Source organism: Lagopus leucura, unplaced genomic scaffold, assembly GCF_019238085.1.
Source record: "Lagopus leucura isolate 7727_CA_CO unplaced genomic scaffold, USGS_WTPT01 Super-Scaffold_100004, whole genome shotgun sequence".
Lineage (NCBI taxonomy): Eukaryota > Metazoa > Chordata > Aves > Galliformes > Phasianidae > Lagopus > Lagopus leucura.
Genome location: NW_024962264.1, coordinates 132,883 through 154,083, shown reverse-complemented (window position 1 = coordinate 154,083; position 21,201 = coordinate 132,883). Strand labels below are relative to the sequence as shown.

At 42.1% G+C, this 21,201-nt stretch overlaps 1 protein-coding gene across 6 annotated transcripts in view; it reads right to left on the bottom strand.

The window, feature by feature from the left end:
• TMEM131L (transmembrane 131 like) overlaps positions 1–21,201 on the bottom strand; it is a 67,428-nt gene that overhangs the window by 43,651 nt on the left and 2,576 nt on the right. For all 6 annotated transcript variants that reach the window (XM_042870721.1, XM_042870722.1, XM_042870723.1 and 3 more), the window contains exon 3: positions 16,963–17,006. In XM_042870721.1, the coding sequence (XP_042726655.1) occupies positions 16,963–17,006 (44 nt within the window). The remainder of the gene's footprint in view (positions 1–16,962; positions 17,007–21,201) is intronic.

The following is a 21,201-nucleotide window of genomic DNA, read 5'->3' as shown; positions in this document are numbered from 1 at the left end:
AACAAAAAGCACACGAAGGAGATGGACACATTAACAGAACCCAGGTATTGTCAGCACTGTTGAATATTGCTAACACGAAAACTATTCTGATGAATGGATTTATTAATTAAGGAGAAATCAATGCAGATATGGTAACAGATCCCAGCAGCAGCTGAACTAAAGTCTTCTGCAAACCATAGTCACAGAATCATAGAATAGCAGGGGGTGGAAGGGACCTCAAGAGATCGTCAAGTCCAACCCACCTGCCAAAGCAGACCAAGACCTAGACCTAGACCAAGTTGCACAAGGTAGGCATCCAGATGAGGCTCTCTACAGAAGGAGACTCCACAACATCTTTGGGCAACCCATTCCAGTGCTCTGCCATCCATACCATTAAAAAGTTCTTCTGCATGTCAGTATGGAACTTCCCGTGTTTAAGTTTTAGGCCATTATTCCTTGTCCTATTGCTATGCACCACTGAGAAGAGCCTGGTTTCACCCATTTGCCTCCCACCTCCTCTTAGACATTTATGAACACTGATCAGATCCCCCTTCAGTCTTCTCTTCCCCAGTTGTACAGACCTAGGTTACCCAGCACCCCACAAGCCACGGGTGATTTATTAAAAATTAAAAAAAAGTTCAGCAGATAAAAGAAGAAAAATAAGGGTTTCAAGCACTGAAAACTTAGAAGGCAAAAAGCCTCTGCTATACTTAGTGCTGCACTGTTGAGGGAAGAGGGGAAGGACTGACTCACTGCCTATCTCCACACGCCTGGGGACAGGCGATTCGTCACCAGGATTCCTTCATAGGCTTTGTGAGAGTGCACCACTGCCTGTGGAAGAAGAGTGCTGCTTTACAGACACCAGGGAGCACACCACAGCACAGATGCCAACACAGCATTACCACTGTAAAACTGCTCTGCCTGCATGCCTGCTATCTTGCATCTTTTGGCTAAAAATAGGCAAGGAGAGCTGATCACTGATAAATCAGTGGACAAGACAATTTCTCTCCAAAACTAAACCCTGTGATTTATGGTGGGAGTCATGACTTCAGGGGGCAGCTGGCTCAAGCAACCTTTTTTTTTTTTTCCTCCAGCCAGCTGAGTGAAGCCAAGCTCCTCGTCTCCAGGCTTCCACAACCAGTCATAGCTCTACCAGGCAACTTTTGCTCACCTCACCACCTAGTCCTTTCCTATATAACTCTGCAAGAAGGTTTATATAAGAACTATTGAGAGTAGCCATCTAAGCCAGCAGTGCTTTATTTTCACTTAGTACAAAATGATAACTGCATTAAATTTGTAATCAGGAAAGTGCTCACAACGGGATGTAAATATAAGAACACAAATTTACTTTTTTTTCTCTTCACACCTAGATAGACTCCTTGAAAAACACCCAAAGACAACAAATGCAGTGTGATAAAAATTACCGTAAGAGCCCTGCAGAACTCTAGAAGAGCATCTATTACAAGATGCTGTAATAGATATCTTGACGAAAAGAAAACGTTTTCTTCTCCAGATGCGTGCGTGGTTTATATTTGAGCAGCAGCACAATAAAGCATGTTTAACAACAGAATGAAATTATTCCCTCCCGTAAATCAATCCTCAATTTCTGAAACAACTGAAATCTGTACTACATTAAGAAATGAATTCACAATGACTTCGGTTTATTTGAAATTGTTTTCTGAAACCTCTTCTTTCAAAATCCCTCAGCCACCCAGATTTCAAGCAACAACCAAAGCTCTCTAGAGATGCTCCAGATGCAGCCTGTAATTTTTAGGCATCTTGGATAGCCTGCTTCAACAACAAACTAAGAACAGGGATTCTGACAAAAAGGAAGACTAGTGCCACACAGAAAGCATTAACAACACCTTCATGCTGCTTCATTAAGCGAGGCTTCCCAAGTGATTATAAAAACCAGAGGGCAGAAAAAGTCCTGAAAGCCCCCAAGCAGAGCCCTGGGAGGGCACTGCAGAGGCTCCTCCAGCTGTGGGCATGGTTCAGTCACTCTTGCACACAGTGAGCACATGGGCTGTGCAAATCAGGTACTCAGGCACCACTGGCCTAGATCAAACCTGTGACTTGTGGCCACACACACACACGCACACATACACACAAAGTACTGTTTTATTCAGGCAGAGATACACCATTAGTTATTCATTTTGGATGTTCAGCCTGGGCCCACTTGTTCCAATGCACATCAAACATTTTCCTTGGAAGCATCTCCATTGCTATCAGCAAAGCCGGAGTATCTGGGCAGGCCCCTACTACCTTCATTCTCCTTTTTCTTTCTTGCAGTGAAACAACTGCCTCTTCATTTTTGCAACAGTACAGAGAATCACCTCTAAGTACCTATGAGGATGACAACTATCTGAAATAAAGCCTGTAATTCACCTTTTTTTTTCCTCTTTCTTTGCAATCTGTTTTATTATCACCAAATCTATCGCATTTACTTTTATTTAGAATCACTTGCCTAATGAATCAGTGGCTCCCTCAGAAGCCATGGCACTCTCACTGTTCTATCCTGAATCACTAGGTGCTGGAACTTGGGAGTTATGAGAAAATATTGTTGTTCAGCTCTTTTTATGAATGCTTCTACTCCATGAGAGTGAAATAAAAGCACAAATCCCAAAGGCACACAAGTCAGTTGGTATTGTTTTTCAAACCTCAGAGACTTTTAGCCAACTTCATGCTTTTTTCCCCCCCTTCCTCAAGTAACGTTGCCAAAGCCTTCAAAAACCTAAAACTGCTTGCAGAGCCCTGGTTTGTTCTTCAAAACCTAACACTAAGATCACATAATTTTTAAGATGTTAACTTAAATCAGATATACAAGAGTATTAAGAAAAACTGACCTGGAAGCACCCTGGTCTAGTCTACAGGTGAAAACAGACATCTTTTTGAAGAGTGCTGACCCCTCACAACTCAAAACTGTTCTAACAGGAGCTATGGGCCTCTTATAATCACTGTTTATCCAAGCTCCAAGCCAGAGCCTGTAACCTGAAAAAAGTACCTAGAGAAAGGGAATGGGCTTTTGCAGTGACAACACAGAGCCTTCTCAGGCCAAGCATTACCCGAGCTCTAAGTCTTGCACTGGAGCATCATGACGTTTAGATAACCGTTCTCTACCCAGATCTCAAAGTGCCTCACTGAAAGTAATCAGATTTTACAGCACACTCTTGTGAAGGAGGAGAATAAAACAATCTTAAGAAAGGCAAAAAGTTCACCATATACTCACCTACACTGTACCTAAGGACAAGGAAGGTAAATTTCTTTTCATAAACTTTTGCATGCCCCGTAGCCAAGTATTCAATTATGCCCTTCAAACAATAATGTGGCAAAAGGTGTTAGTGATTTATACTGCTTTTAGGTATCAACCTGTACCAATATAATCAGGAATCTAACAATGACAAAGAACCAAGAAAATAAAGTACCAATTCTATCATACCAGCCTCAATTAAACTGATTTCTTTAAAATTAGCAACGCATTCACTTGCTGTTTCTGCAGAATGCCTGCAACAGGAGAGATGCTGAAACTCAAAAATTAACATTAAGGAGGACCAAAACAGTAGAGAAGAGATTCCAGTCCAAATAAAACCAGCCTTTCAATGCATCAACCGCCATTCTGATTTTGATGAATTAAATAAAAATCACTTCATCAAGCACAATCTTACTTAAAAAGCTCCCAAGGTTCAGGGCCAGTTTCTGTCAGTTCAGTAGCAATGCTACTTCAAACGTTTCACTTTCACAAGTGAGAGCAACGCAACACATATCCCGCGAGGCACATCTTGCTCTAGCCTGAGAACACAGGAGGTTATTGACAGAAAACCCAAAGGGGCTGCAAAGCTCAGAGTAATAGGAAGTTACATTCTTGTCAAAAATCATTGCAGCCAACTATTTCCCTCTTCTATTTACAGCTGCAGCCAAAAAAAATTTCCAACTTGACCAAAAACATTTTAAGTTAGAACAGTTCAGTAAGATGCACAAAAGAGCCCTGTGGCTCTTTTGTTTGACCTGCTTAATAATTAAGAGCGCTTATCTTCCTACAATAGTCAACTCTTGCTGCTTCCTTATTAATCCAAGTCTTCTGATTTCCTCTTGCAATGAACGAGTACAGGCTTTTAATACAGATAAGATTTGTATAACAGATCTTAAGGCCAATAAGAAGCCTTTACACTGCACCTGGGAAGCACTAAAACCCTCCCCAAAACAGAAAATAAAATAACAATGGCTAAAAAGGTAACTAAACAAAAGAAAGAAAACTCATATCTAAAACTTAAATAAATAAATGAAAACCTGCTTCTAACTTACTCTCTTTAGCATGGACAGTGCAACGGATAGTGTCTGTCCCTCCAGAGAAGCCATGACATCATTAAGCTCACACGCCATATAAAGCTGCAAAATCTAGCTCTGACAACAGAGTGGGAAACATCAGCCTGGACCGTCTGTTTTCTCTTTTGTCAATTTCAGCCCTAATCTTCAAACAGAAAGCAACCTTTAAGCATACAGCTTTAAGCATAGTAAGTTCCCAGGGTCTAGAAAATAGATGATCTTCAAGGTCTCTTCCAACTCAAGCCATTCTATGAAAATAAATAACACGTGATCTTCTTTCAAAATCCTTTCACCAAACTTCTGCTGGATCAACACACCAAGCCCAGCTCTCACTGCTATCTTAATTTTAATTTTACAGGGTGAAAGGTTGGAGCTGCTGTTGATTGCCACACTTATTAAAAGTCTTAATTCTCTCCCCCAGCAGAGAAAACTTCATGCAAGACTTTCTCAGGTATGTGGGAGCTATCCAGAATTTGAACAATACACACTGGCTTCCCAAGAATCTCCAATTTTTCATGTCACCAAATAGCATTTTCACAAGCTGTATCATACGGCCATGGAAATACAATTTAGAAGGAGAAAGAAAGGAAAAGAGGAAGGCTTCACTTTTCTTTAAGGTACTTTAAAGCACAATGCCACCATGAAATTGCAACACAATCTTCCTATGCTTGCAGTAGGCTCCAGGAGCAAGGGACAAACACTGCGCTCCCATCCCTAGGGCCACTTTGAAACATCATGGGGGAAAGCAAAAGATAAGCACCAGCCAGTAACCAAACAGCATCACAGAAAATGCAGCTTTATCCCCAAATCACTTCCTCTCCATCTCATAAGAGCATCACCCTGCTCTTGGTTCTACCCCCTCCCAGCCAGGATGCGGCATACCCTTTTTGCTCCTCCTCTCCTTGTTTCAGTGTCATTCCACAAAGCTTTTCATCCTTCAGCAGTAGCCTACCAGACTGTCTGCCATCTGATGGAGTCAACACACGATACTGAATATATTGATACGGGACATATATTTTCTACAGAAATACTGAACTTTTTTCTTACAAAAACACTGAAGACTTACCATTTATTCATGTTTTATTAACTCACTGCACCTAGGCATTTTCATCTCCATCCGTACGCTTCAATACTCCAGCCACCTACACCAACCATCCAGTAGGAGCTTTTCCTTCCCACAGAATCACCAAGGTTGGAAAACTGGAAAAGACCTCCAAGGCCATCCAGACCAACCATCAACCTACTACCAATATTTCCCCATTAAACCATTCCCCCATTAGTAAAAACCATTAGTATATCTAAATGTTTATTGAAACGAGAACCAGCTCCCCATACACAACACTGGTTACATTTCCAAGCACATCCCTATCTGCGGACAGAAAAAGGGGGAAAGTCCCCACAACATCAGATCATTTCCACATTCTGACCATGGCATCACGAGGACAGCCTGCAGAATTCCCCTTGCTGTACCTTCCAAAATACCCAGCTTGTGCATCTGTCTCATATCACCAGCACTCTTGGTCAGGCATGCAAAATGAAATGCCACTTCCACCATATAGTGCTATTAATAAAAAGAAGCATTCTTGGTCTATCTGTGGCCTGCTCCTCAGCACTAGCAAATATTTATGCTCTATTAAAGTGTGTTGTTAAAAAAATAAAACACAGACAATATGAAAAAAATTATACTAGATGATCCAAATTGGCAACATCTCAAAAATTTTAGCATTACTAAGATTAGTAGTTAGAAAGCTTATTGCAGAAATCGGGTCCCCCTACAAAATATCTGGAATGTGTTGAAGCCAATGCAAAGCAGACTATATGCCAGTTTCTTCTGGTGTAAACAACACTGCAACTTCCTACTATTAAATAAAGCAGAACCATGTGAAACACTCTCTGTTCCATAGGTTAATTAACAGAACATCCACCGCCAAAAAACTCCTCTACGTTACAGCTGGCATGTGGGCTCTGATGCCCAACCAACAGGCACCCGGAGCCCTGTCTGCTTCCTTGGGTACGATAGCTAGTGGGTAAGAAAAGGGAGAAAAATGAGTTGGAGAGGAAAAAAAAAAACAGCAGGAAGTCAGCTTTCGGTATTTTGCATCAGTTCAAAAAATACTGCAATTAAGTACTATATTAAGACTTTACCTCCTCTAGATTCTACTGTTTCCTCCTTTATTTCAAAACCAAGGAGCCAACCAGAGTTCACCAAGTTAAAATGTCAATCCATTGCTTTTAACCCCCCATGGTCATTAAGAAGAAAGGGAAAAGGAACAAGCCTCTGTAGGCACAGCATTTTCACATGTGGCTCTGAGGACAAAGATCTGTAAAGCTTTGCATCTTAATGACCCTCATAAACCAGAAATGTGTGTTCACTTAATAAGTGATGCTCTTCGCTTCTGCGCTCTTCAAAAACTGATCTATTTAAGCTGGGGCTTCCCAAGCTCTCCATGTCATGGACGGCTGCTACTTGCAGACCAAGGACTCCTCTGGAGTCCAAGGTCACCTTCACCAGCTGACCTGCGCTCCTCTCCCAGTCCCATGTGGGAACTCCAAACACACACATACACACACACACACACCACAGTGACATTTCTCTCTCTCTCTCACACACACACACACACACACACACACACAAGGAACAACAGAACTTCAAAAGAACAATCTTTGATGGCTGGAAGACACAGCTTTTGTCAGAACAGTGGCAAAAGGTTAGAGAAAAATCAGGAAGCGTGAAGCGCTGCCCCAGCCTATGGTGAGCAGTAGACAATACACGGAATTGTGGCTACCACCACATTTATTTATTTATTGACCTTACCATTCCACAGTTTGTAAAATTCAGCAGAAGGCATTAACAGCTTACAAGATGAAAAACACCAAGCAAGCCTGAAAATGTGGGGATGGAGGAGTGTGCTGGTGATTGTTTTAGAGTGTCTACATGAATCTGGAGGACCAGACACATTATCCCAGCAACACTGGGACCACTCACAAAGGGCAGCAATGCCCCCTTTTCAGAAGGAGAATTTAAATGCCCCAGAAAGTAGGTCACCAGCAGGCCACAGAAATACCTAAGCAGACAGCAGGCACCTCATGGGCTGCAGACAGCTGCTTGCAGCAAAGGCTGTGAATAAGAGGGAGCACATCAGGACAGAAATGGGACAATAACTATTGAAGAAAGGCAGTTAACAGCAACAAAGAACATAAAGCATGGGTCAAGGAGTAGGTCAAGCACAGGCCCTTCAAATCCCCACACTCCTCCAGCTGCCAGGAATCAAAATTTAGACACAAATCAATGATGCACATGGCACAAAGCACTAACAGGCGAGCAAGCACAAAAACAAAATGAGCACATTAAAGCCACAACATGAAAAGAAGCTGCAAAATGCTCTATGGTATTGCACTTCCTAAGGGCATTGCAACATGTTACTGTTCCAATCCCATAAAAAAATACAGGAATTACATGTTTATGCTTATTGAGTTAGCACCTTCATTCTTGCTCTGTTCAGGTCTTTACCTTTTTTTGGCAGTAAGTCTATTGTACAGCCCTTAACTGCAAAATGTCAAGTCACAACTTCAATCAGTAAGACAATGCAATTCAATGCAGAAAACATCTGCAGACAAAACTTTTTATTCTGATCAGTACAGCATGATCACCGCTGTGTCTCATCAGACTGTTCCACTTTTCAAGTAGAGAGCAAACAGCACAGTAATTTTTGCACTAATCCCAGCAAACACAACCTGATCTGTCAGAGGGACATCTAGCATCCACAGCTCCTACGTCTCATGCAAAGCACACCTTCATATTCTAAGCAGTGGCTTAGCAGCAAATCAGGCAAGCATAATACATGAACTTTAAAATTACTGTTTTATTTTCTACCACACATAATAAACATTTTTAATGAATTTACTATCAAAGAAAAGTACCCTATCATGACAAGTAATTCTCCAATAAAAATCAATCTGTTTTGTCATTTATGCCACAACCCTCTCCAGACTCAGCTTGATTGTGCACTAACAACTGCTAAAGGTCTTCAAACTGAGTGAGATGCATACAGAGATCCCATCTGCTCATAAAACACCCAGATTACAGAATGTGACAATGGCTTCTGAGTGGTCCCATCGTGGAAATCCTTGAGACCGTGGGTACTTTGAGTATAAGAAGCTTGACCAAAAAAAAAAAAAAAAAAAAAAAAGAGTGAGAAGGTTTGAGAGCCTTCAAAAGTGCACAGGTCTTGGCAATTGCTTGTGGGAATGACATCTTTTATCAAAGAGCACTATGTGGCTATGGAGTTGAAAGGCACTGTAGAACACAGGAATCTCCACATCTCAGACCCCATGCAGAGGATCCTCAACACAAAAACAAGCACACATCTGTTTTTTCCTTTCTCCACTGCTAAACACATCACACAGCCTACTTGCTTGGAGTTAAATAAGTCTCCTAAGTCTCTCCTTGTTCTAAAGGTATTCCAGACTCACTGCTCAAGCAAGGACCCATGTCCTAAATACCAAGGAACTGCATTCAAGTCCATACACTAATTTGCACATGGGTTAACTCTGCATTGATACATGACTGCCAAACTCATTTCTGTTCTCACTAATAAGAAACAAGTACCTACAGCTCTAGCACTGTATGAAGTTGCCCAATCCCATCCCAAAGCCCATCTGCTGCCCATGAAGAAATGCTTCAAAGCTGCTCACAGAGGCCAGAGCACCAGGGGAAGCAGGATGCCAGGTGGCTGTTTCTTGACTTATAACCAGAAACTGCGGAAACAAATGAAGCAGCTTAACAGGAAAGGTCAAGACCTCAGCACACCAACAAACCTAAATTCTTTGAAGCATTACCATTTGGATCCACTGCTTGCCAAACAATGTCAGCTTTTAAATAACTTTGCAGGAGTTGATCGCAGATGTTTGAAAAGACTCAAAACTGGTCTCTAAAGCTACTGTAAGTCTGAGACTATTAAGAACAATCCCACTTTGGAGCCTCTGGCAAAAGAAGAAGAGCCCTTGTAAATCAGGAGGTAAACCGTACTGCAGGAACACGACAGCATTCAAAAGGCATAAAGAGGAATAAAGGACAGTAAAACAGGAAAAACTATTAACTTTCTGCTAGCTTATGCATAAGCATTCACAGAAGATTGAAAAACAGCTGGGAAAGTCTCACTCAGAAAATAAATATACATGTGCTACCAATAAGGCAGAAAGTAGCAGAGAATAAAAAAAAAGCAGAACATGAACTGCTCACCTATTACTGCTTTGTCCACTTTGCAAAGCTGAGACTGTCTACCCATTTCAGTTCAAAGGTAACCTTATTATTGACACAAGGTTGCTGAGATACATAAAGAAGAGACTATTCTTCATTCCTTCTAAGAAAATTACTAGTTCCCAGAGAGAAACGTTACAGTAGCGGGGGGCAAATGATCTACCTACAAAAAAAGAAATACTGAGAACGTACATAAGAATGTCAGATCAGTTTTGACTAAAGGTCACCTTCTTTACACATGCCATTCAGGTTTCTGAGAGTCACAGAATTGTAGGGGTTGGAAGGGACCTCCAGAGATCATCGAGTCCAACCCCCCGTCTTCCTAGAGTCTTCCTAGCCTGTATAAGTTGGTGAAGTTATCAATCCACTGATGTACAAGCCTTTGCAGGGGCCCAGTCAGCTTCAAATTTTAGGACTGCAAATGAACTGAGGTAACTTACAACAAAGGCTCAGCTACACTACTGTGACAGTCACCATCCCACAGTCTGAAAGAACAGTTTCTGAACAATCTAGGCGTAAGAAGCAGCGAGCTGTTTTCTGCATTTCTCACGTTCGCTGAAGCAGTGTGCTGTTGTGAATAAACACCACAACACCAAGAAATACGATGTCAGAAAGTTCAGCTTCTACACAAAAAGCAAGAAAACCACAAATCACGGATAAGACACTTTGCACTTTCAACAGCAATGAACATTCTACACTATTTTAACTTGCTCCTTTCTATTTCCAAGGCTTTATAGCTCCTTCATAAAGCTTTACAGCAAAAGTTGGCTTTCAGCATGGTAACAACACCTATTACCCTGGGCTTGAAGTTTCTTAATTTGATGTCTGTGGATTTCCAAGTGGTTGAGACGGCGAACTGCCAACTACTGTTCAACAGGTACTGCAGCAGATCCCTCATAGCAGACCAGAAGCCAACAAGTTCACAAAGACAACCAGAAGGCTATCTCCCACCATCCTCCCAGGGAACACTATTCCATTCTCTCTAATGTTCCTTCATAATTCTGAGAGTAAAATTTCACAGTGATGGGTTCTGATTGAGAAATTGTTTTGTTTAAAACTTACACAAGGCCCAGTTGTTCTCCAGAAAACAGTCTGTTTTGTATACCCCCGGCCCGCCCCCCCCCCCCCAAAAACCACCGCCCCGAGGTCTCATTGCCTAATTTGTATTTCTCTGCACTTTCTAAAAGATACCAAGACACACACACACACACAAAAAAAAAATGCAGCCTTATTTCTACATCACTTTGGGTCTGAATGTATAACCAAGACTGAACCGAAAGTGGCACAGATGAGCTACTTGCTTTGATTTTCTGACTGTGTTTCTACCTACACTGGCACAGCAAATACCAAAATTACCAAGAAGGATCCTTCACCCAACTACCTGCAAGTCATGCCACGCAGACACCTGCCAGGGTGGGAAGTCTGCTTTCCCAGGGCACATTTCCTCATCAGATTAAAATAGGTGAGGTGCTAGAAGCTAGAGTTGTTTTGCCTCTGTCTAGGAAGACGAGAGAAAGGTAACAGCATTGCCTGCCAACACATTACCGTGCCACACAGAGATATTTCAGGTAACTTTATAGTCAGCTAAAGAAATCAAACCAACACGCTGGTGTTTATGATTCAAAAGTGGACTCTGCAAATCCCCAAACAAGCTGCTTTATTTTTCCCACTTTATAATGATTTCCCAATCTGTAACAGCAGGAGAACTAAAACTCCAAATAATTACAGGGTACCCATTTTGAGACTGCTGACAATGGTAAATTATTCCAGATGCCTACCTTTTAACTGCATAATAGTGTGATTACAATTACTAAGAATAAAGCTCTTGTAAAAAAAGAGAACTAAATGGCAACTATTAGGGAAGTAAAACTAATTGAGTAATGATAAACTTATAAAGCTAAGTATATTGTGTCCTGCTGTCCACAAATCAGAAGGATTATCTTCAGATTAATGAGCATGTGAAGTCATCATAAGTGTATTAAAATATAAAAGTAGAAGTGTAAAAAGTTCTTACTCCAAACTACTTACAGTACAGAATTAACACACTGGCTAAAGCCACACTGAGATTATGACTACAACAATGACAAATGTGCCACAGCAGCTGTTTGCTTTTTTTTTTTCCGCCCCCCCCCCCCCCCCAGCACACAGTGCCCTCCTGTCCTGAGTGATGGCAAGGCAGGTTCTGCTGAAGCAGAAGGCAGCCCAGTTCCCCAGCAGCACTGGGGAGCACCAGCAGAGGGGGGCTGCATGCCATTCCAAATCCACGCACACATTTTCAGGCACAGCTGCACCAGCAGCCCATGCCACCACTTCTTCCAGCTTCAGCACCAGTGCCAAAACCAACGGAGCAGGAGGCCTGGCACCCTTGTTCCATATGCTCAGATAAGGCCTGGTTGAGCTCTAAAGAGTGTGTATTTGGGGCAGACTCCATCCCAAAACATAGGCTACGTACAGCTTAGCAAAAGCCTAAAAGAAATAAAAATGGTGTACAACCAGGCTTGGGCATGCACACACACCTTCAGCATTCTGCTCAGCAGTGGACAGTGTGAAAGCAAGGGGGCAGGAGGGGGAGGCTGCAGAAGAAAACAGAACGATGGCAAGCCAATGTTAGTCTGGCAAATACTAAGGCAAAGAAGTACTTTGAAACTAGAGTTGTCTTCTGATCTGACTTGTAGAGCTGCCAAAGACAGAGGATAGCACACAGACAGCAGAGAGGGCAAGGCAGACTTGCCACGTGGCCTGGAACTACAGCCATCCCAGGCCTGTACAGGAAGCATGAGAAGAAAGAAACAATGCCAGAAGTATGGAAAAGACCTGTGGGAGAGACAAAGCAGCAAGAGGAAATGAGGAAGAAGCTAAAAAAAGACAGAATTCCACAACCCAAAGCATGGTATTTCTTCTTCGATTGGTTCATTACATGGCATTTCACATGGCATTGCATGTACACACATTACATGGCATTGCATGACAATTGCAGAAGAACCCATGTTTTGGAAGGAGCAACACACGAGGAGCACAGCTGTCCATAACAAAAGCAAAGTTCATCAAGGCAAAGTTCATCAGCGAATGAATTGAAACTTATAAAATGGAGATAAAGAGATTAAAGAAGCAGGAATTCAGTATGCTACCCCAGCCATGCCTGACAGAAACCTAGGAGAGTGGGAGTAATGCCAATAGTTCCTTCCAAAACCATTTGTTTCTTCTTCGTCCACAAGATTCCTTAACTTTGTTGACCTTCCCACTATTTCCTTCAGTGAGCTTTTTTAAAATTTATTGTTATAGCTTCACAGGATCCCCTGTGTTACCTATGAGGAATGCAAAGACAGCAGGTAGATGTAACTGTTAGAAGTGGAAGCAGGAAACACAACATTCATTTCTTCACGCACCCAATAAAGCTTAAGATGACAAGTCCCCTGGTGATTTGGAGAAGTAGTAAGTAGAATGCAAAAGTATCTAAAACAAAAATTAACCAATATCAAAGTGTTTTTTTTGGTACAATTCAGTGAAGACACCCATTCAGGGCATACTACAGAATTATATATTCCAGGAAAAGCCCACAACAATTTTTTCAAATACTGGGGGAAACTGCAAGCCCAATGGAACCTAAATGGTTAGTGGCACTGGACTGATGCTTTGGCTGAAAACACTGTTTTAGGATGGCTCCTTTTAAACCATTTAAACGTCATACCTCAACATTCCCAGGTGACTTTTTAGCTCCTCACTTTAATAACTTTCTCAACTTTGGCCTTAGTAAAAATGCTTAATAAGAAAATACCACATCGAACAGTACTTTGTATTTGGACACTAATTTTTCCCCTTGCCTTTTTGAATTTTGATTGCACTTGATGATCTTGAAGGCGTTTTCCAACCTGTGCAATTCTATGATTCCATGACTCTATGATTTGTTTTGATAAAGAAAAAATAAATCAATCTTCATTGTTTTCAGTACAAAAAAAAAAAAAAAATTAAGTTGATCCTAAACTATTTTTTTTTCCTGACTTGAGCACCAAAGCCAAATTTCTGGCACACAAGCTTTATATCAGTTCCATGCCATTACTTTCCAAGAACTGGACTGTCAAAACATAGGCTTTTTTGAGGATGAGTCATCTGGGTAAGTTTTTAGATTTCCAAAGTGACTTAGCAGATAGTAGTACCAAGCTCATCTGTGCTTCTGAACCACAGAAGGGATGAAATTGTCACCAGTGAGAAACTGACACTCAAATTTGCAACGCGAAGTATGCTAGTTCCCAGACAAAGCACAGTACCTTCACCTACTAACTACCTGCAGGAGCGCTGACCATGTCGTTTTGCAGATGTGTACCATGACTGCACTGCTGTCTCAGACAACCAGTACACCCTGGAGTTCCAAGCTGTTAGCTTAAATCCTTCCAGATTACCAACTTTATCACACCTCCGCAATGTTAAACGTCTCGCTGGCCAATGCCAGGACACAGCAATGTGTCAGTACACTACTCCTTTGCTATCTTTACTTTCCCATTTCCCCCCACATCCAAAGCACAGGTACAGCAAAAAAAACCATGAGAGAAGGAGCAATCCCACTGCAGGATCAGGAGAGGTGGAAGTGCTGAATGCCTGCTGCAACTCTGGAGGCAAGAACCCACCTGAGGTGGATGGCGCATACTAGGGACACACAGAGGCACTTGCTTGGCTTGTTTTACTGAGTGCAACTTTATTTGGACTACTGCAAGTGTTATTTACTATCTCAGCTTAGAAACTCAATTCCTCAAAATGACAGATGAAGAATGTCATACCTTGGAAAATTCTTTTTTTCTTTTGGTAGCTCAGTGTCTGCTTTCTTGAAGAGGAAAGACGATTCAAATGAATCACCTGTGCACATCAGTGAGCAGTACTGTACCTTCATCTGTGCCTTTTGACTTATTCTGCTTTAGCGTACGCGTAATAAAGAAAGCACTTTAGTTTTCAAATCCTGTTACTCCCAGCTGTGCTGTTCCTCAGCACAGGGGGAAGAGAGTCTTTTTTGTCAACACCTATCACCGACACTCTTCTAGTATTTTGAACCAAAGTTACCCTTCCAGTAGACATCTTTTCACCGATGACTTTCAAATGTAAGAAAAAACTAAAAGAAATGTGAAGTTTTCTTTTAACAGGTTAGACCAAATAAGCATGACTCAGTCTGTCAAAGACTGTGGCTTGAAGCAGTACATCCAGCAAGGCAAGTATCTGTCGCCCAGTATTTCTCGCTGTTGAGTTTGATCCAGGGAGACAGAAAGCAGAGAAAAGCAAACTAAAAGAAAAGGCATAAATGATGCGACAACATCCATTCCTCTAGCACAATCATAAAAAAAAAAAAAACAGCAGCAAAGGAAGACCGCCCAAAAAGGAAGACCCCATGATGCACATAGGCAGGAAGTCGGCCAACAGACTGTTCACGCTTTACCATTTTTAAGTAGGTTAACAAGCCCATTAGCCTAGAATCTAAAAATGAATAAAACAGCGTTTTGGGAAGAGATCTTCTCATTCATACCCCAAAATGAATGAATATTCTGCTTTCTTCAGCTCTGGGGAAAATTCTGAATTCTCTGTTTCCATCAACTTCCATTCACACTGCTGCTTCCAGATCCTTTGCTTCAAGTGCTCTGGGGAACTGCAGCATGTTTAGCTGACTTCCCTAGGGCACGTTGGCAGACAACAAGATGGGAGATTCTGTGAGCACTCATGTTTTGCTGCTATAAGAAAAGGAAATCCCCATGACCTCAGCACACTGTGACGTAAGTCAAGGGAATCAAAGTTAATCTGGAAAGAACCTAGCAAGTTCTAGCCTTTCCAACAGATTCTTGCTAGGTCTTCTTCATTACATTCCTTCATTATAGGCATAGATCAGTGTTTACACATTGCAGCAAGCCAGAACTGTTTGAAAGGTGCACACAAATGAGTACGTGTTTAGGCAAGTTTCCTCAAGCATTTGAGTATGACGACAGAGGAATGTTTCCATCCATGCACCAGTGAGCCTTAGAAGCTGCATTTCCATAAAACACCCTCATTTTTGGAAATGAGTAATTACTAGAGTCTTTAAGCATCTGAACGACAAAATGTCAAATCATTCTTTCCTATTTCTCAGTAACCACCTTAAGAACAGCATTTGAGGCCGATGACATCTCAAGAAAAAGAGCATGTTTAGGCAGGTAGTAAAAATTATGCATCAAAACCATACTAATCCCAAGAAGAAAGACAGAAGGTCCTGTATTTATGCAGGGATAATGCCAGCTTTCACCTCACCCACCCTTTTTCTCAAAGAGGAGAAAAAATGATTCCTTTTCCCTTCTACAGATATGAATCAGGGGATGTAACTAAGCACAAACTGTCAGCAACACCTGTTAGAGGCAGCAGGAACACTCCCATCCTCTTTCCATGCCATTTTGTCACCTCCACAGAAATGGGCCACAAGAGCCCTATGCTGATACTGGGTTCAGAAAAGAAGGCTCCTGATGAGGCAGCAAGGGGGGGGGGGGGGAGGAAAACTCTGGGAAGAAGCATTCCAGCATAGAACAGGTCAATCACTGCCATCCCTGTGTGTACCCCTGCTGCCAACCCCAGCAGCACTTGTGTTTTATCAGATCTACTCGCTCTCAAACCCCAGCTAAGGGCAAAGACAGGAGACAAACGAGCAAAGCATTTCTGGCTAACAGCAGCCGTCAGAACACAGTGGCATTACATGTTTATTTTAAGTTCTGTGATCTTTGTGACTGGCACGGCACAGAAAGCTGTACCCACATTAACGCATAGCAAAGGAAGGAAGTGTTTCACTGGTAGATGTCCAAGCATTTTAATCTGGACACTCAGAGGAAACAAAATGTGTATTCAAAAAATGAAATAATCTTGCAACACTATTTACCCAGCACCTTGAAATAGAGGAGGCCTGGTACTAATAGAAACAGCAAAGCTGAAGGCCACGTTTCTTAACACTTTTATTACTTATCTGATTTCAAAGAATAAAGTGGACTATTTATTGTTCCACAGCAACATAATAAGAAGTCTTTGGCTTTAAGTTCTCCTTATCCTCCTGGTACACGTTAACACTCCGAGACTACTTACGTTTGCATGTTCTGGATATCAAAATGATCCTCTTGTTTAAAGAAATGAATTATAAAATATACCATAAAGCAGAACTGATAAGTATGGGATTTTTTTGTGTGCGCGCGCATGCAAAAGCAATGAAATTTAACACAGCTTAGAGATAAATAAAGAGAAACAGATGCAAGAGGCTATTTTAGCCTCATATGTGCTGCTTCCTGGATTTGCTAACAAAGTAATATCAGTATTAGAAACCAGTAAGTCACAAGTACTGAAAAAAATATGTATTTCCAAAAACAAAAAAATATAAGATCCAGTACTCTTGTTTTCTTTTGAGTTTTGCTTACCTTTGCTCTTCTGGATGCTCTTCTACATCCTCCTCAGAATCAGCCTACCAAAGAAAGAGAGCACTTGGTAAGGATCTCAGCATTACTACAGCATGCACAGGATATACTATTTAGTGCTATTTATAATTCTGCTGGAGTTGGACTACTCTGACTTGTCTGGATAAAAAAGAAAAAATCAAATCCTTCAGAAATCCCTTTGTGATCCAAATAAGGTGGATACTGACCATTTCCTTTGAGGTCTCAGCTCATTTTGCCAAATAAGTGGTGAGCTATCGTGGCTATTCCATTATTTTTTCAGCCATTGATTTAACAGGCTTATTTCCCATTTATACAAATGTGTCCCTCCCAAATTCTGTTCACACAACCAATTTAAGTCTGAAAACATCCACCACCTCCAAACTACAGCAACATTGGTGACTTCCACCTTCCAATTACGTTCCCTGTGTCAGTAAGCATCATTTCCAGTATCTGACAAGACGATGCAAAATGCCTTAACTTTCAGGTTACGTGGTAATGCCAAAAGCAAGCACAAGGCAGCAAGTTCCAACAAAGGCATTCAGATCCCAAATACAGATCTACAAATCCCAAATACAGATCCCAAATACAGACCAACCACCAGCAAAACACACAAAAACTGGAAGGAGCGTAAGCTGAAAGCACAGCTCAATGGTCGGACAAAGGTAATTTCCAAGACACATAGGAAACAAATGTTGCCAGCTTGCAGTTCATCACTGAACACTTGGAGCTGCCTACAGAAATGAACTCATGCACTGGTTCAATAAGCTCCCTGCAGGAAATCCATTTAAAACAAGCAGGTAACTGTGTTCCTGACCAGTTGAAATTTCCAGGAGAGCTGTAGATACATTTCGAAACAGATTACAACCCAATATGTGCTAATGAAATGAGGTATGATTTTAGGGAGATTAACATTTTCAAGAATAGCTCTTCCAGCTCCTGCAGGAGCAGGCGGTAGTTCCATAAGACACCAGGTATGAACATTAGCAATGAAATAATAGGGGAAAAGATAATCCACTTTAAAATTAAGAGCGCTCCTTCTGCCTCTGAGAATCGAGCCAACCCTTGTGCCCGCAAGCCTCTTCCGGTACGGCATGACACAGACACCATCTGTTCTCCAGTTCTTCCAAGCTCCCAGCTATTTCCAGTACCTCTGTACAATGCTGAGGAAAACCAGAGGGCTCCTCACCTCTCTCATGGCAGACTGGCAACCTATCCTTATTTTAAATGGCTCAACATCTGTCAGGCATTGGAAACCTGGGACTGTCATTACGGTGTTCACTCCTAATCATCAATACCTTAGTGATGACTACTACTCTTCAATCTTATTAAGCAATGATGAAGAAAGCCTTCCCAATCTACTTTTCAGTCACAGCATGAAAATACAATTGTGCAAGAAAAAAAATAAATAAAACCACCCCTGACTTTGTGCTTACACATGCCAGGCTCCATTTCCAGCATTCTCCAACCTTCTTCCTTATACAACAGTCTACACATACACTTACACTGAGGATGTGATTTTTTTTTAATTTTTTTAATTTTTCTTTTTTTTTTTTACCACCAAAGCAAGCAAGGCTTGCCCAGCTACAGTACTTCCAAACAAGCACTACAAGGGAGCAGTTCACGAGGCCAAAATGCAGGCTACAGAAGCCTATCCTGAGAGGAAAGTGAAATCTCCCCCCCCTCCAGACCTCATCCTGAGTGTGGGCAGGTGCTTATCTCATGCCCTGAAAGAGCCTCCCTCGTGTCACACAGTGCGTAGAGCCTGGCTTGACAGTTCCTGCATAAGCTGCATGGCCAGCCCATCTTAAGTCATATCAGCAGCATCCAGCAGCTAACTGGGAGGCTGGAAGGGCCTTTTTACAGCCCAGAGAAATAATCCCCACCCCAAGCCTGTCTCAGGCTTTCACACAAATTATGTGCCTTCAGACAAGCCCTGCTTTGAAGTAGGTGACTACACATATTAATCTGAGCATAGCTGATAGAACATGCCACTCTGAATGACATACAACAGTGCCTTATATCACAGGTACGTACACTAGATCAAGGTCTTCACCAGCTTTCAAAACCAGCTGAGAAATGAACCTCGTTAGTTAGTCCAAGCAGCACCAAAGAACTAAAGACAAATCTCTACTACATGGTCAAAAAAAAAATCTTACAGATCTAGGCAGAACATTTATAGCAAAAGCCCACGCAGCTCTGTATTTCCCTCATGTCTGTAATCAATTAAGATACAGCAAATATTGCGGCATCTGCCTCTTTCTCAAAAATTCAATGCCTGAAACATTATCACAGTATCTGAAACAAGCAGTCACTGTAGCTTCCTAAAGACCTGCAAATAAATTCAAATGTACTCAAGCCATTCCCTTAAGAGCCATTTTGTCCACATCCTACCTGCAGCAGCCAAGGAAAGCAGAAAACCCACTGCATCATACAGACATGACACAGACACTGGGGAAAAGATAAAAGGAATGTTTGGTATCTATACTCCCTTTGATGACTTACTGCCATTTTTGGTCATGATGAGGCCCAGAAATGGCCTTCGTTATTTCTCTTAAAAATGAAATCATAGCACTGAGGAACACAGCTCAAGGGTGTTAAAGTTCTATGGTTCTCCACCGGTGTTCCTCATCATGTTGTCATGCAGGGCACTGGGAGTTAAAGAGTGGAATATCGATGGTGGGGATGGGTTGGGGCTGGATCTGCTGATCTTAGTGGTCTTTTCCAACCTCAGCGATTTCATGAGCTACAAAGAAACCACTGAATGCCCATCTCCATATTTAACTAACCAGTTCACTACTGCCCTCAGATTCTCCAAGTACTTACCCGAGCACTTTCTGATAGAGATAATCTTGCCACAATTCTCCAGTAGTTCCTTTCAGTGGTGCCCACCATAACTAACGGATGGTATTCATTTTTTGTGGTCATAAAGACTGAAGCCCTGACCCTCTCACAATGCTCCCCTTCAAGCTCTTTCTCCCCTCTTTAGCAAAACAGAGAAGGGCTTGAGTGTCAAGGGACAAAGGGACTTCTCCTGAGCATTTCATTCAAGTTAATATTAACAAGCTGCAAAAAAGCCAACCAAATCCACACAATACCTGAATAAAAATCACAACTGCTCTAACCAAGGCTTTCTCACTTCATGATACTTCCTGCACCAAAATCCCACTGACTTTCCAGTCATCTACCAGCTGTCAGGGCAGGCAAAGCTTCACATTTTTCAGCAATTAAAGAACAACTAACAGGAAGCAAAACCAAAATCCAGCCACCTCAGAGACATTTTACATCACCACGCTATAAAAAGGAGACTGAGGAAAAGAAGGAAGAGAAAGCAGCAGCTCTGCAACCACTCCATGCTTGACACCACCTCTGTAGAAAAAGGGAAACTGGGCCCAAGGGGAATATCAGCAGTACTGCCAGCTGGGACCATTTGAACCATTTTAAAGCAAGAAGGGAACCCAGGACAAAGTCATTACTCTTGGAAGAGGACTGGTGGAAGCATGCTAGCTTCTCCCTGGCTCACGTACTCCATTATCACTCAGGCTCAGGCATGGCATCACAGCCACAGCCAGCCACCAGCCCACCGCTCTGCAGCCAAACTGCAGAGAAAGCCAATGCTGACATTAATCCCAAGGAGAGGGAAAGATATTAAAAAAAAAAAAAAAAAAAAAGAAGGAAAAAAAGGCATGAAGCTACTTCACACAGGAGGGAAGTTGGGAGGGGGCCCACAAACAATGAGAGGGAGGCAGAAGGAAACAGAAGGTAGAGCGAGGAGGGAGGAGGCGTGCAGGCCTCGGCGGCTGTGCTCCAGTGAGCACACATGCAGCGCAAGCTGGCAGTGATACTGTGAGATGGCTACAAAGACTGAAATGCCTCCCCTTTCCTTTTAGCTTGATGTCTTTATTCCGCTTGCAACCTTACAAACAAAAGCAGGCACAGGCAACTTGGCAGCTGACTGGGCAACTGAACGATCTGACTGTCGTTCTCAAATGCTGCATGCAGCAAGAAACGCTCAAAATTGCTATGTCACAGACAACTGATGATGCATGGAAAATAAGATAATAGTGCAAAGCCACTACAGAAAGGGAAAAGCATCAGACAGCGCTGATAAGCTGCCAACAAAAGGCCAAAGGCCTACACAGACAAGGCAAGCTCATCTCTATCCTGCTCAGTGCTCAGGACATGCAGGCTGGTGCTCTAGGAGGATCCCTCTTCAGGTTCTTC